Genomic DNA, 17,174 nt, shown 5'->3' on the forward strand with positions numbered 1-17,174 from the left:
GACCAAAATACATTCTCATCTAATGGCTCCCAAATGAACAGCTCATGTATTGTAAAGAAGCTGTATTTACCCAGTGCATTCACTATTGGGGCACTTGATTGCAGAGTTATTTATTATTTATAACATAGCAATAAAGTCATGCTTTCAATAACGGTCCACTGATGTTTCAATCTTGTAGGACATCTCTGACAGATGCACAGCTCCAGAATATCAACAAAAACTCCTGAATTAAACACTCAACCTCTCAACAATATCTTATATACTTTATTGTATATTATATATGCAAGGATATGGACACTTGATTAGAATATTTTTTTTCTTCTATTTCTCCCACACAGTCCCCCTTTCCAGAAAGTCCTCCATTGGACTCCTTTGTTTACACAATGACATCACTAAGTACTGGTACTGGAGGATTGCCCAATCAATTTTGGAGGATTTAAGTCCACAGGCAATGTTTATTTCCAGAATTTTAAGTGTTTAATTCTCATTAGGATGCGTTTGTGGTGTAGACTGGGGTGAATATTTGCTATGCATTATTTGTGTTGTATGGAATTATAGCAATGGACTAAACTGTTGAAGGAAACAATTACTTTGAACCCAAGGATGCCACCAGTTCTTTGAACACCTACTGATTTGCAATAAAACAAGACATTAGTATCCGTCTATTTCCTTTGTCTCAGCCATCAATCCCCAGGTGATAGCTAAAGCAGATCATTTGTACCTAAAGCTAATAGCATGTTACATAATGCTCTGGGTGGAAAAGTTTCCAGTCTGTCAACTCGCTTATTCATCACTCACACTTGCAGGAAGGCAAACTCACTCTGGGAGCAATATTTGATGGTGGATCAGAATCAGTCATTTGTATTTAGAACTTGATGACAGGCAGACCCCCAAATCATTTTTCATAAACAGCCTGGCAGTAGTCTGCAGGGGCTTTTCCTTTAGAGAAGGAACGTAACGTAAGAAGTACTTATCAAGCAGGCGGTTGTAGTCTGGTGACAAGGTTTAGAAAGAAAGCATCAACCTGCAGTGAGACTGAGACCGGCCCATCCATCACTCTGTGTCTACAAGCTGTGCCTCATGTTGACCTCTGCACACCTTTTAGACTTCTTTGTTGAATGAGGGAACGTTTGGTCACTGTTTAGAAGTAACAAAGTTCAAAATTGTCACAATCAAGCAAACAGAGGCCCGGTCAGAATGTCAGAACAGGTTAGTCAGACGTGTGCTCTAACACACAGATGTTTAAAGAGCTTGTGGCATGCTTCCCCAAACTTCCTTTAAGTGTTAAGACAATAAGAGCAGCACTTTATTTGTTTTTTAGCTTGGCTCTGGCAATGCTGTTAGTTTAGTTACCTCACCTTGTACCAACACCCCTCCACTTATCATCCAATACTGATTTAAACACTCCATACTTTTGAGCAATAATTTATTTTCTTTAATAAATTGGCACTTTTTGGAGTATATCCCGTTTATCTCCCTTTTTTTGTCATGTCTCATGAGCCGGGTCATCATTTATGCACTGTATTAAGGTTGATACAACAATGTACTTTTCACTCCACTAGATTGATCTGTAGTTACTAATTACTTTGTAGATTAAGAATCTTTAGTTATGATACACTGTTAAAAATAAGGTGTTATTAGATTTTCACTCCAGCATGCAAATGCACCACCATGAAGGATTAGGAAATTGCAGCAGTACTTTGAGTATTTTCAAACTAACATTTAGTGATTTTGCTAATTTATTTTCATACCAACGGCCCCTGGAAGGAAGGAAACATGCATTTGAAGCTTTCAGTGCAGCTTGCTTAAATTGCATAATTGGCAGGAGCTGAATTTGTGATTGTTTAAAACCACTGGGAGTGTCCTTAAAGCCTTTAATACCAATGTGTTGCATGAGATCTTTTAATATGAGTAATAATAAAAATGACGCATTACACGGCTTAGTTGAATACTTGAATATTCATGCTGTCGACAACGAACATTAATTTTCATCCATCAGTAAATAACATGGAATATGTTTTAAATATTCACTGTGATATTTGTCGAGAGCTTGAAACTTTGGATTCATGATGGCTGAACTGTCCCCAGTGAAGAAAAGTAAAACAGTGCAGGAGAAGGAAAGAGGTTAAACGAAAATTTAGCATGAGAAACAGGAAGTATATAAGCAAACACAAAAAGGAACAGCAGAAGAAGACAGACAGGAAGTAAACACTAAAAGGAACAGCAGAAGAAGACAGACAGGAAGTAAGCACTAAAGAGAACAGCAGAAGAAGACAGACAGGAAGTAAGCACCAAAATCAACACGGTCCGTTTCTCAATGTCGAGTATACCTGCTGCAGAGCCACTATTTCAAGAATACTACGTCATCGGGTGGTGCCGAATGCTGGGCATTTATCATGCATTTCAACAGTCCTTCGGCGACACTCGATGACGTAGTAAACTTGAAATAGTGGCTCTGCAGCAGGTTTACTCGACATTGAGAAACGGCCACGGCATGGGCTCTGCAGTGTTTAAGGACATGTTTATGGGAAACAAAATGTGAACAGACTTGGACATTTACAGAAAACCTCCATCAGTGCTGCTGTAATTTTAAGTTACAATGCTGTCGTTGCCATTCTAGCCTCTGGTACCCAGTGGAACAAATGATCTTTTCCTTGCGGAATGAATGCAACCAATCATTTCAAAATCAATAAAATATTTTGTATTCAATATTTTGAATTAAGTTGTTGGTTTATTTATTGGGTAGCTGTGTTATAAGCGGCTGCACATTATCCCCTTACCTAATGCTCACAATGCTGGACAAATCTAGGTTTCAACATTAGAGATGGAACCTTTATGCCCAGATAAAAGGAATACTAATCCTTTAGGATAGTTGTACTCTTAGCAAGCGTTCTCTGTCATAGTGTTACTTCCCAGCATACCTCCTCCACCACCTGTCGCCTTTCTGAACTCACCTGAGGAACTTGTTGAGATCTCCGTGCTTCATGTACTCAAACACCATGATGAGAGGGTCTCCGTCCACACACACTCCGTAGAACTTCACGATGTGCTCGTGCTGGAGGTTGGTCAGCAGCTCGGCCTCACGCTGGAAATCCTTCCTGGCTGCAAGAGTGGGGTCCTTCAAAGTCTGGGGGAAAAGAGAGGGCATGTTACGGTGGATCCCTTCCTTTCTTTATCCCTCCTTCAGTTATATTACAAATCGCTCACTTTTACATCAACATCTGCAGTGAAGCATGATATAACTTGTACAAAATTGTAGCAGTAAAACCTGCAATTTAGTGACAGTCAGATGGAACAAAATGAAGGGAAGAGAAAAGCAACCTTTAGAAAGGAGAGTTGAAAGTGATATATCAATAAATTTTTCAAAGAGAGCGAAAACATACGATAATGTTGTTTTGATGTTTCTATTTTATGTCTTTATGCCTGGAAAACATCCCACTTTTTAATTAAAAGGCCAATATTACAACCAGGAATGGAAAAAAAGAGAGAAAGATGATTTACGCTTAAGATGTTATTCCTACTCTTGATTTATTTATATGGTTACCAAGGTTTGATTCGTTTTTGAGAAAAACGTAATTGTTTTTTTTTCTGAATAGTGATCGGATAGGTCACTCAGGTTAAGCTACCGTTGTAGCTGCTCCGTCCATACTCAAAACACTTTTATTGAATCACTATCCGAGATTCCAGACTCATGATCACTCTCACTTCGACAATCTGCTTGGTTTTTCTTCATCACCTTTTTAATTTCTCCACTCAGCCCCATCACACTTTGACATAACTTTATTAACAGACAAACACATCTCAGCCCTTTCTCTAACAACACAGTGTGCTTAACTTTCTTTACAAATCACAAAAAGGTTCTTCGGGGACTGAGTCAAACAAAGGTCAAACAATCTGACTGAGGAGAGCAGGCACCGTATTCTTCTTCAGTGAATGGCACTAAGATTACTGTTGATAGCTTTAACCTGTTAAGCCCCGAGCCTGTTTTTCATCTTTTATCCTGAGTTCTGTGCCAAAGTGTGTTAGCATTTTTCGCTCAGGGTTCATTTAGATGCTTCTTATGAGACTTGTGTTTTGTTTTGATAAAAATGGTTTATATCGTCAGTTAGCTGAGATTATTCCCGTTAATCTGGTATAACACATTAATAGGTTCGTAAATATTAAGATCCACTGAGACACAATGTCGTGAAAAAAAGTACCCGCCGACGGGGACCTTGGGGCTTAACAGGTTAATAGCAGTACTGCTGCCATGGTTACCTTGTTGTTAACCTCCTTCACTTATCTTCTTTTTTCCCCTCACGGCTCTTGCTTTCCTTCATCTCAGCTCTTGTTAACTCTGGGAGGTCATACACTGAGCTGCTGTCTGTTATAGTGTCATTTAACATTGGTAATGCTAACAAAGTTCCTGGAATTGAACCAACCTTCATTAAAACCTTCATTACAATGTTGCTTCCCTCTAATGGCAACATTTGAGTCGAGAGAAAACAGTGAAATATAAAAGAGGCTTGGGCAAAAGAATGAGGCAGACAAATAGTTATTTAAAATAACTTTTTCTGATGTGTAAACAGGCAACCGTCATGAGGACATTTTTAATTTGAACAAGATATGTCCTTTAGATCCCACATTAAACACATTTCCTGTAGTATGTTATATAGGTTTTTATGCATGTAAATGGTCTGCAAAGGCTAAAATCACTATGTAACAGAGGTGGGACCAGGTCATTGTTTTGCAAGTCCGAGTCAAGTCTCAAGTCTTTGCGCTCAAGTCCAAGTCAAGTCTCAAGTCAGGATGGGCAAGTTCAAGTCAAGTCCAAGACCTAAACTTGCTCTCCTAGTGGCATCTCGCGATCAACGTGTTGGAGACCCTGAATTACAGTATCAAGTCACCTCAAGTCAGAAGGCTCAAATCCAAGTCAAGTCCCGAGTCATTGGTGTTCAAGTCCAAGTCGAGTCGCAAGTGTTTTGGGATTTTGTCAAGTCGAATCCAGAGTCATCCAAATGTCTGACTCGAGTCTGACTCGAGTCCAAGTCATGTGACTCAAGTCCACACCACTGCTATGCAACCACCGTTGCTGTTGGCTAACCCTCTGACATAATTTTCGGTGATAGGCTATGGAGAATAATGTATAATTATGGTTATATGAAATATATGTAGATGTAATTTTAAGATATTATAAAAAAATGTGTTGACAATCCAACTCATGTCTCAATAAAATATTTGTATTCATAGCTCTTGGAAAGTCTGTACTTGCTTTTTTAATTATATTATGTTGTCATTATATAAGCGGAATAAAGTGGTCTTAAAATAACCGCAACTCATTAATGCTATTATTTCTGAGCCTTTGTATCGTCCAACAAAAAAAAGGCTGTGCTAGAAAAGGACTATGACAGGAATGAAAACACACACCTTATAACAAATGGTGTGTGTGTGTTGGATAGAGCTGGTTGGCCAGATAGAAACAATTGCAGGATTAAAAAGGCTGCAGCTGTAATCCCTCTAAATCAGGGGTCGGCAAACTTTTTGGCTCGAGGGCCACAATGAGTTTTAAAATGTGTCAGACGGGCCGGGCCAGTAGCAGATTGGTGAACAAATATTTAGCTGTCCACTCCTCATTAAACACTCGCCACTCATTGTCAACTTTTCTTTTCTTTGGTCCAGTCATTGTTACAGATGCAGGTTCAAAGGTGAATTATTGGGTCATTGCGTCATGACGTAACAGTTTACGTGCCTTCTTATGACCGACACAGCGTTTTACGATGCTGATTTTCTCCGCAACACCGCTCACAACAACAACTTCTCCAACCTTGTACCTTTCTCCAGAGTGCCGTGGTTCATTGTATTATAATGTGGTTCAGCGGCATTACCGCCCGCTGCAGTGCAGCTCGTCCACCGGAGTTTAGTCTACTGTTAACTCACACAGCAGCGGCCGTTGTAAACAACACACTCTCACTCCATAATCGTCCAGGAGCGACGCTTGGTCAGGGTCCCGTGGCGTGCAGTTGTGACGCTCCTAGGCTCCTTCAGCTTCATAAAGGGACGCAAATAGCTTTCAACTTTTTTTTTTTTGGCACTCAGGATTCATTTCAGAGGCGGGAGAAGTTTAGATTGAGTAAAAGTACCAGAGTGTAATACTCGGTTACAATAAAAAGTCCTGCATTCAAAATATTACAAGTAAAAGTACAAAAGTATTAGCATCAAAATATACTAAAAGTACCAACTGCAGAGGGATCTAGATTCAGGTGTTCTTTTCCCCATAGAGACCGCCTCGCTGCACATTATCCCTTGCATAAAGATAGATTGTGGGTCCCTTATAACATGTTGTACACAGTGGAAATAAACATTCTGGTCACCTCAACATCAGGGATCTTGCACATTAAACTCCTTCTGAATGGATCGCAAGTCCTGGATCTTGAGTCGTGGCTGTGTTCCTGGATCATACTGTAAGTCCTGGATGGATATCCTCGTGTATTCATCTTCCCATTACACACACATGCATTTCCAAACATTTGGACTACCTATGTTGCACATGTATTATCTTTTCAATGTACACACGGCATCTATTGCACGTCTGTCCGTCCTGGGAGAGGGAATCCCTCCTCTGTTACTCTCCCTGAGGTTTCTCCCATTTTTCCCTTTAAACTGTGGGGTTTTCTCCGGAAGTTTTTCCTTGTACGATGTGAGGGTCTAAGGACAGAGGGTGTCGTATTGTCATACTGATATTCTGTACAAACTGTGAAGTCTTCTGAGACAAATGTAACATTTGTGATATTGGGCTATATAAATAAACATTGATTGATTGATTGATTGATTGAATCAAACCGTCATGGTAGCCTTACCTTACTGATCCCTCTTAAATTAGAAAAAAACATGTTACTTTACCAGCAGAGAGAAAATTGATTATTAAATTATTAATGTGACTAATAAAGAGCAGTTGGGTTATTAAGTATTATTCTGTTGATCGATGTCATTACATTTGGTGAAAAGCACATAATGACTTGTTTATGACTCGTTTTGTCAAAGTTTAGGACTTGGACTTGACTTGAACTTGCCCATCCTGACTTGAGACTTGACTTGGTCTTGAGCGCAGAGACTTGAGACTTGACTCGACTTGCAAAACAATGACTTGGTCCCACCTCTGCCCGGAAGTAAGTATTCCCCTTACTGTCGATTGATTTTACATTGATATCTGCACTACTCATCGACTAAAAAACATCAGATTATCCTTATCCTTAATTACACAACATTGATTGGTTTAAATTGTGTGCAATGCTTTTGTATTTTTCCCCTTCGATTCGGAGAAACAAATATTTTTTCGGAGTAAAGGATGGCAGAAGACACTACACTACCCAGAATCCCCAGCTATCGTTTAGGACTACACCATGTGCTCTGTTTGACAACCCCCGTGATTAGTTCTCAAGCTCTCAAGCTTTGCTACCCCCTTCCCCGTCAATGTATAGTGTTGGTCCACAGCGCAAACGTATTAGTTTAACAAAATCTGCATCTAAAATTGTGGCATAGATACGTTATTTTCCCCTGTGCAATTCCAGTCTCACATTTCACATCACATCGTCATTAACAAATACCGGAAACAGACCGAAAACATTTTAAAAAATAAAAATAATACTTTATTCCGAGTGTACTTTATTTCTCTTTGAAAGTCATCACATAACGGCATTGTAATACACGGTTTGGCTGCATTAAATATTACATATCTGCCGCAGTTCTCTACGGCAGATATTTAATATCTCGACCCCCATCCAATGTAAGCGTGAGGTATTTGGTTCTTAGATCTTGCCGGGTTGCCGAGTGGGGCCAGCTAAGAGAGAATAGACCAGACTCCAGCAAAGGTCAATTGTGTCTAGAGTGCACCATCCAGTGAGATCAACTGAAATGCCGGGTATTGCAGGAAAAAGGCAAAATGAATGCGGTCTTTACTATAATTTGGACAATTTTGTACCAATACTCGGCGGGCCGGATTAAAAAGCCTAACGGGCCGTATATGGCTCGTGGGCCTTAGTTTGCCCATGCCTGCTCTAAATCCTCAGTAAAATGAACACCTTTCTGCTCCAGGTCAATGTGGCGGCCATGTTTCTATTAATAACTGCCTCTGTAACTAACAGCTGATTCTATGTCTTCAACATATGTCATAATAGTAATCCAATCCATGCTGTATAAACCATATCAGCGTTTCTCATAGTGTCAGATTTACTTTCCTTTATTTTTCCCTTTTGCAGAACACTTCACATATTTCAGATTGAATTGCATTTGTATAGGGAGAGTGGGGTAATTTGTGCCAAGGGGCAAGTAGTGCCACCCCTGTTATCTAGAAAACCATAGAAGAAGTTGGTCATGTGACCACATATTTTTGAAGAGGCATCCATTTCAATCATCCTGCAAAGAAGAGAGACACATGGCTTGAGAGGTAAGCACATTTAAGTTCAAAAAACATTTTTTTTCCCTCCAAAGTAAAATTTTTATGATCAAGGTTTTTTGATTGCTGTGTTTGAACAATTTAGAGAACTTTGAAAACAGTTCACACATGTTTTAGTGCTTTAGTAAGCTACACCATGAGTCTATACAGTTAGCATGATGCTAGCTCAAAGCAGCTGGGGGATGCATTTTTTCAAAATGGTGGGCTTGGGGTGATTTGTGCCAAAGGGCCTGGGTTAAGTTGTGCCAGTGGCACAACTTACCCAAACTTATGATTATTTACTATATATTACTTTATTGTATTTTATTGTTATTGTACATTGTATTCTTACATTTGATCACTAAAACTATGTGACATTCTTAATTTTAGACCAAAATCCATCATGCCACGCAAATACAAAAGGAAGACAGACAGGTTTTCAACTCCTCTTGATGAGTTGGAAAGAGCAGTGAAAGAGGTGCAACAGGGGAAGACCATACGTCTTCTTCCCTTGCCAAAAGCCACATAAAGAAAAAAAAAATGGTAAGAAAGAAAGTGAAAACAAGAATCGTGACCGACACACCTGAGAAGATGGAGTTGGAGAAGGCTCACAAAGAAAAAGAAGATAAAAAGGCTGAACAGGAAAAGAAAAAGAATGAAAGAGAGAAGAAAAGGGCTCTGAAAGCTGCAAATCAAACCAAAACCAAGAAAAAAACAGCTGTGTACAGTAGCTCAGAAGAAAGCTCCACCACCAATGATGAGGCAGAAGATGGCCTGGAGAAGACACACAGCAGAGAAAAGGAACGGGCTGAAAAGAAGAAAAGGAGTGGAAATAAGAAGGGGGCTCTGAAAGGGTCAAAACCAACCAAGCCCAAAAAGAAAGTGCTCTCCAGTAGCTCAGAAGAGAGTGACTTTCCGATTCCACTTAGCGATGCCACTCATTATGAGAGTTCAGATGTCCAGTGATGATGATGATGGTGACAAGGATCTGTCTGCTGGTGACTTTGTCATTGTGAAGTTTGCAGGTAAAAAATCCAAATCCTATAACTATGTTGGATTGGTGGAGAATGTTGAAGGTTACGAGATCAGTGCAAAGCTTCTGAAGCAAAGCTGTAAGAGGTCTGTTGATGGAAACCCCATCTTCACATTTAGAGAGAATGATGAAGGAGTCATCCCTAGAGGTGATGTGCTCAAGAAACTACCCACACCACAAAAACTTGGTGGTACAGCCAGAAGGGAGTATAAGTCCACATTCCCCCGCAGCATTGACAAGTGGGATGTTCAGTAGTAGGCCGAATCTGTGAAGAGATTCAGATGCAGATGATTTGCAGATGATTAGGTGCTCATTTTGGAATTTTAATTTTGTTCTGAGTATGTGTTCATGTGGCGCTAGGCCTTGTTTAAGCAAATTGGAGACACCACAAAACTTGGTGGTACAGCCAGAAGGGAACAGAAGTTCATATTTCCCTGCAGCATTGGACAAGTATGATGTTAGGTGTTCATAGGCCTTGTTATAGAAAAGTGGCCTTTGATGTTGTTACAACTTTAAATAAACATTAAATAAATAATTTTGTATTGAATTTGTCTTGCTTTCATATAGCATTATTGTTTGTGAGATTAAAATGATCTGTTTTACTTCAATTATCAATGGCACAATTTACCCCAGTGTATTGTCTCTAATGGCACAACTTACCCCGCACCGGGGGCAAGTTGTGCCACAAAACCACTTTTTTTTCGAAAGCTATATTTCTCAAACAGTTTATTTAAGATCCGAAGTGATTGTTCCCAGGGATGCACAACATCCTAAACTATATGTACATATTTTAGTTGGAGGCATTACTGTAATCCCCTTGCTTTAAAGGCACTTTAAGTAAAAATTGGCACTACTTACCCCACTCTCTACTCCAAAATGTAACAGCAATGCGAAAACGTTTGAGAACAACTGAGCTAACTTTAACTAGCTACTCAAAGAGTATTTTACATCACTAACCTGAGCAATAGCGTTATCTGAGGCAGAGCTCTCTCACTTCTTGACTGACTCTGACTCAATAGGAGAGAACTCTTGTTGAAAATGATATCTGTTAGCATAGCTAGCTCCACCAGATGCTAACAACAATCCCATTACCAGTGAACTCACAAAATGTATTTGTGACACACACACACCAAGCTTGAATGACGCACAGAGAGGACCCAAAAGTACGGCTTTAATGTATGGTCTGTATGATAGATGAATAAACAGCTCTTTTTTACATAGATATTACTTATGTTGTTTATATATATATATATATATATATATATCTTGAGAACCGGGACTATTTAATAAAACATGCGGGGCTATATCACCATTATATTCAAACACTTCCCTTAATACAGTGCATGTTGTACACTGTTCAACCTGGTATTGTTAAATTACACACTGCTGTTGTGCCCACTGTTAGCCAGAGGTGGGAGTAAGTCCTACATGTGCAAGTCATGAGCAAGTCTCAAGTCTTGACCTACAAGTATAAAGCAAGTCCCAAGTCACTGTGGTGAGAGTCAAGCAAGTCAAGTCAAGTCATTGCTCAGGTCAAGCAAGTCAAGTCATACGAAATTCTGATGAATAAGCCCAGTTTCCGCATTTAAATCAGTTAAAAGAAAGTGGTTATGAAAATGGATTCAACCCACACTATGATCTTCATTACATACACAGTTAATCATTTGAAATCTAATTTAAACCGATGACAATCATATTAGATTCATATTAACCCTAGAACTGCAGACAATATAGCTAGGGCTCAAAAAGTCTGTTCAAAAAGGCAGAATTCCAGGTAAGAAAATCATATATGGCATTTGCCATTACACATATTTAATTTAAATGTATGTTAACACTAGAACCGCCAACAGCGTCAGCACCTACATACTGTAGATATCATTTTCAAATCATTGAATTTGTTCCTCTTCATAATTTCCTAATAAACTAAGCAGGACGATTTAAAACTCACTTAATTGGGTTAATTAAGAAATTGCTTCAGTTTATCATCATAACAGATCCAAAAAGTTCAGATTAATTTTACAATAAATCAAGGAATGATGCACTTCTACAAACAAAAACAACATAATTAAAACATTTAAACAAACTACTAAAAGTAGATTAACTACATTATTCAAAAGTTTACTGTAACTTCTGATATTAACTCAGGGGAAATAAATGAGGCATCTCTTTCCCTCTCTCTCTCTCTCCCTCTCCTGACAGCCCGTCAGTATCAGGGTTATAATCACGTTTTTCGAAAAAACTAAACGTAATATCTCACTACAAAAACAAACGCAAATATTTAATTTTAAACATTCAAGTCCTTTCAAGTCATCTATCTCAAGCTTAAGTCAAGTCTCAAGTCATGAATACCAAGGCAAAGTCAAGTCAAGTCTTTTATCAATGTTAGTCAAGCAAGTCTCAAGTCAAAAAATATGTGACTCGAGTCTGACTCGAGTCAAGTCATGTGACTCGAGTCCCCACCTCTGCTGTTAGCTACCTAGCTAGTTATAGTTTATGGTAGGAAATCATTACAGACTGCTCAATTAACTAATCAAAAGACTAATGGTGGCTTCATTTGAACACCAGTATAGCGGTATGTTTATTAAATACTGAAAATAAAATGTGTTTACCTTTTAATTGCATAGTGCTGTATTTACTGGTCCAACTGCAACAGTGGCTGGTTGTGGCACTTTCTTTCTTTGAACACGATGCAGATCATTTTTGGAAAGATTATTTGTCAGCTGAAACCTCAATGTATTTTGTTTCAGTAGGTGATACATGACTGATGGGTGCTGTTTGTTGAATTTACTTTGCTTTGTATAAGTCTGTTCAAACTGAATGACAAATCTTCAAGACAACACTTAAAACCAACTGATTTACTTTACAGAACCAGGAGAGACGGTTGATGAAAAAATATATCAGAGCAGAATAAGAGTGTAATAATGGAGCCTTTAACTTCACAAAAACACCCACACTGCCTCCTTCTCTTACCTTTACAGCGACCAGCATCTTGTCCTTGGTGGGGCTCAGGTTGTAACACTCAGCCAGGAAGACCTTGCCGAAGGCTCCTTCTCCGAGCTCCCTCTTTAGAATGATGTCCCTCTGTTTAATATGCTGCACATCTGAGAGGGACAGAGGAAGAGGGACTGGATGACATGCATTTAAACGATTATTTTTAAATGGTACTGTACACCCACTCTCTAACGTGAATGTTTAATAAGCTCATGCTAAAAGGTGGTTAACCAAACTGAGCAGTGTGTTAACAACCTTACATGTACCAGATTGCTCTACTTTAATAAACGACACACTAAAGATCCTTAATACCACTAGGGTTAGGGTTATGTCACAGAAACCTCCTCTTACACTACTTATTATGTCATTAAAGTTTCTCCTTTTTAGAAGTGTCCATCTTTTCATGATCGCCAATTTACAAGATTTGTTTTTATGGTCCGCAAATGTGGAAAGTTATCTCACTCTTGACAGTATTAGTGTTATTTTTTCCCTTTGGGTACACATTTTTGTATGAAACCTGTCCACAAAGGAACAAGGCAAGATGCTTTGAACAGCAATTGTTGGGACATTAATTATGCAAATAGCAATCTACACTAACACTAACACTGTCAACTGAAAGATTGACAATAAAGTTGACTTTGACTGATCTACTCATGGTCATGGTGGACTACAGGAGGAACAGGATCAAAGCTCGACAGTGAGGTTGATGCACAAACTCGACTTCTTTTACAGTAGATAGATGGGTAAGAGGAAAAATCCAAAGGTAAAAGAAGTGGGAGTTCTTGAACACTGGCGTTTACTTGCAATGAAATGAATGAATTTCAAATTGTAGCAAAGCTCAGGCCTTCAACAACTCATCAAATGACAGAAGCAATTATCAACAAGTATTGTTTTTTATGTCCAAAACCTCAAAGAAAAGGTTAACATGATCTTGGGATGTTTCATTACTAGACCAACCCGACAATCTGCCGGACAATTGAGTTTCCTGTCATGACCTTCTCTACTGTCACCTCTGTTCAGGTTCATGGATGAAGTCTGTTTGCTGGGGACAGAGTTGCACAAACACACATGACAGCCTCATGAAGACAAAAGCACATGTCTGCAGCATCAACTGATGTTCTCCGGCTGATTGTAGCTTTGTTGCCTTGTTGAAAAGCCTTTTCAAAAGTGTTTGACTGCCTTGCTGTCACATACAAGTGACAGGTGTTGAGGAAGGTTGTCGGAGGGTGGCTGACCTTCATGTCCGATTGAATGGCTTCTGTTGCTCTTTCCCCAAAGCCTTTGTTGTTGTTTTTGTTGGTATGATGTTGGCTGTGTGGTGTAGCATCCATTAGCATTCAGCTATAGGTTAGAACAGCGGTTCCCAACCTGTGGGCCGCGGCCCCCTAGTGGTCCGCGAAAGCATTGCAAGTGGGCCGCCAAATATATATATTTTTTATATATATATTGTACAGGCTAAAGACACAAACATGGACATAACAATAACATATGAGATGACATTCCCATCTCAGACAAAAATTTGAGTTGAAAAGGTTGGGAACCGCTGGGTTAGAAGTTGTTCTTGCTTGTTTTTATAACAAGGAAAGGAGAATGATAATGGCAGGCTGAGGCAAACACTCTATATCCTTATATCCTGTGTGTCTGACTCTTTTGCTGTGGTGAGGGGGGGGCGGGTTCAGTGGGTATTGTGATCAATGTAACCGAGGGTGGTTCATTTTACGTTACATTACAATGTATTTAGCAGCGCTTTTATCCAATTCCATGCAGTTCAATACCATAGACATGACTATGGGAGCAATTTGGGGTTTAGAATATTGCCCAAGGGCACTTCAATATGTTGACTGCTGGGATTGATCCACTGACCTTCCGACTGGTGGATCAGTGCATTGACACCCTCATATTGGGCTAGAAAAATAAACTTTACTTGCATTACAGTTTATTACAATTCTGTGTTTGAACCCTGTATTTAATATGAACATTTATGATTAAATTGCACCTATAAATCAAAGTCGGGCTAACTTAACAAAGAGCTTCAAACTAAGGTCCCGCCTCTGAGCTGGCTGATCCTAGTTTAGCATAACGGGGTGACATCTGGGTGGTTTTATTTTCAGCAACATCACATATTTGATCATTGTTTGGAAGCATGTAGAACCTTTAAGGACTCAAATTGCTATCATACGTTACATGTATATAAACATGTTTGTACTAACTTTTTTAATCTAAATCAAAAGAATCCCTGAGAAGGTACAATTGAGCCTTTTATACTGAGATGCACATTTGCAGCATTTTGGCAAATCACACATTTTATTAAATCTAAATAAGCAATTATTCACAATTCAGTTTTTCACTGGAAAGCAGTCTTGACTGTCTATACTGTTCCTAACGCCGTAGCATTGTTCTGCAAGTGACGGCTCTATGTTTGGCGGTTATTTTTGGAATGACTCTGTTCAAGTATACAGGCAACCGATAGGGGGAATTGTAGAAAGACTGACAAATATAGAAATCAGGCCTAAGGAATGGTTACTGTTCATAACTGATTGTATGCCTGTATTTGCAATTAAAGGAATTATACTGCACGTCACACCTTTAGCTGAACAACACTTTTCAAACAGTAGTCAATATTTAAAACGTTGTTTATGTTGGTGTCTGATTATGATTAGATAACTAGTCTTCAGTCTAGATAGCCCAAACTAATAAGAAACAGTCTTAATATTTCAGAATGAGGTTAGGACTGTGTTAGGTGACACATTTGTGTTACATGCCCCCATATGATAACATAAAAAATGCATTAATTAATTTGGGTCTCTGGATACAGCACACAGTTTTTAGCCCAGGTCCCTCCAGTCCACCAACAGCAGCATGTTTGATGAGTACGGGCTGTAAAGGGACAGCCCATATGGTACATTCCACACTTTTTTTACACATTGTAAATATATGAAACACCTAGTCCTTGTGGCATTGGGAGTAACATCTCTTAAGATGCCTACTTATGATGAATGGAGGCCAGAGAAAGGACAGCAGAGAGGGTTAATTACTGTCCTCTCCAACATGACTTCTGAAATGAATGCTTTGCCCTGGGAGCTGCTGTCACCCCTGGCCTTCAGGCTTCACAGCCCTCAGAACTCTGCATGAATAATTGCAGGAGAAAAAAGTGGGGCTGTGAATGCATAATGTTTTAATATTTATCCTCATTGTTACTTTGCTGCATGTCTCAAACTTTAATCTTGGGTTTAAAACCACGTGTCTCCAGAGAGCCTGTGTTAGAAACTAACTGTTCCTTAAAACCGAAAGAGACATGATTGTTATGAATTGAACTCATCTCAAAGTACAATATAGCTTCAGGCATTGACACATCCAAACAAAGCTATGTTGTTTTCTATGTGGCCCTTAGGGACTGAAATGTTAATTAGACCCAGTGTTGGGACTAACGCGTTACAAAGTAACGCGTTACTGTAACGCCGTTATTTTTGGCAGTAACTAGTACTCTAACGCGTTATTTTTTTAATTCAGTAACTCAGTTACCGTTACTACATGGTACGTTACTCCGTTATTTTTTTTATATAGTCTCGGCTCCCAGATGTTGGTGAGCGGCGCCAACAGTGAGGCGAACAGAGATGAGAACTGTACTTAAGTACAGTAGTTGAGCAAATGTACTTAGATACTTCCTGTGTCACATGCGGAGAAGCGCTGTGGGCGTGTGTGTGTGTTTACTAACAATACTATCATGGTGGCGGCGGAGCTCAAGTCGAGTTTCTCCGCCTGGAGATATTCTCACTATTTCACTTTTGTCGAGCACAAAGAAAATAACGTTTTAGTTAAATGTAAGTTGTGTCTTGGCGGGTCAAAGATCCTATCTACTGCCCAAAACAACAATTAAAATATGTTGAAACATCTGCAGAAACAACACGCTGGGACGAAGCTAGTAGCCTAGCTAAGACCACATACCCAGACTCATCCGATGCCACTCCACCTCCACCTAAGCAACAGTGGCTGGATTTTAACCTAGGGACTGCTAGCCAGGGAAAAGTTGATAAAGCCGTAGAGAACCGCAGTGACGCGTCGTAAAACCAGGAAGTAAGTTAGCATTTTTAGCACTTCCGGTTCCTTCCTCAAAAAGCAATGCATTTTTTCCATAGGGTTTTGGAAAATAGCTCGAAATAAGGTCTGTGGTTGACACAAATTTAAGAGATAAGTCACGTTTTGTTCTAGGACATTAAATACGTCAGCAGTGACCCCACTGGGGATTTTTGAAGAGTTTACGTGTCTGAAAAACGATGGTTGTTACCGAGTGGCGGAATAGGACTACAGAAATTGTCGAGGCCGTTTTACGTCATTACGCCGAACACGTAAACACTCCCGCTAAGTTTGTTTTCCCCTGTGTTCTGCTTGAAAGCAAGTACCTGCATATCTTTAGTATCTGTATATCTATATCTGACTATTAGAATCTGTATTTTTGAAATTGTCGTTTTTAACCCAGTAGTTTTACAAATTATTGAATAATTAATTACCAGTGTTTTCCAATTTTACTCGGCAGTTCGTTTCGTTAGCTAACGTTAGCTAAAGCTAGCGCTACTAGTTAGCTACGCAATGGTTTGTTGCTTTGCTCCGGGTTGCAGCCACAGGTCTTCGCATGAAACGTGCTTGTTCTATCGTTTCCCGGCCAATGTTTTCCAAAGGAGAGTCTGGATTCGTGCCATGAGGTAAGTTGACGTTACATTTTTGTCCATGTCACGGTGAAAT

The 17,174-nt window shown here is 39.4% G+C and overlaps 1 protein-coding gene across 4 annotated transcripts in view; it reads right to left on the reverse strand.

The window, feature by feature from the left end:
* Positions 1–17,174, reverse strand: part of LOC307040230 (NT-3 growth factor receptor-like) — a 283,019-nt gene that overhangs the window by 22,645 nt on the left and 243,200 nt on the right. For all 4 annotated transcript variants that reach the window (XM_079682872.1, XM_079682870.1, XM_079682871.1 and 1 more), the window contains 2 exons: positions 12,414–12,544; positions 2,955–3,127 (listed from right to left, as the gene is read on the reverse strand). In XM_079682872.1, coding sequence (XP_079538998.1) covers positions 2,955–3,127; positions 12,414–12,544 — 304 coding nt within the window. The remainder of the gene's footprint in view (positions 1–2,954; positions 3,128–12,413; positions 12,545–17,174) is intronic.

Source organism: Notothenia rossii, assembly GCF_949606895.1.
Source record: "Notothenia rossii genome assembly, chromosome: 5".
In the NCBI taxonomy this organism is placed as follows: Eukaryota; Metazoa; Chordata; class Actinopteri; order Perciformes; family Nototheniidae; genus Notothenia; species Notothenia rossii.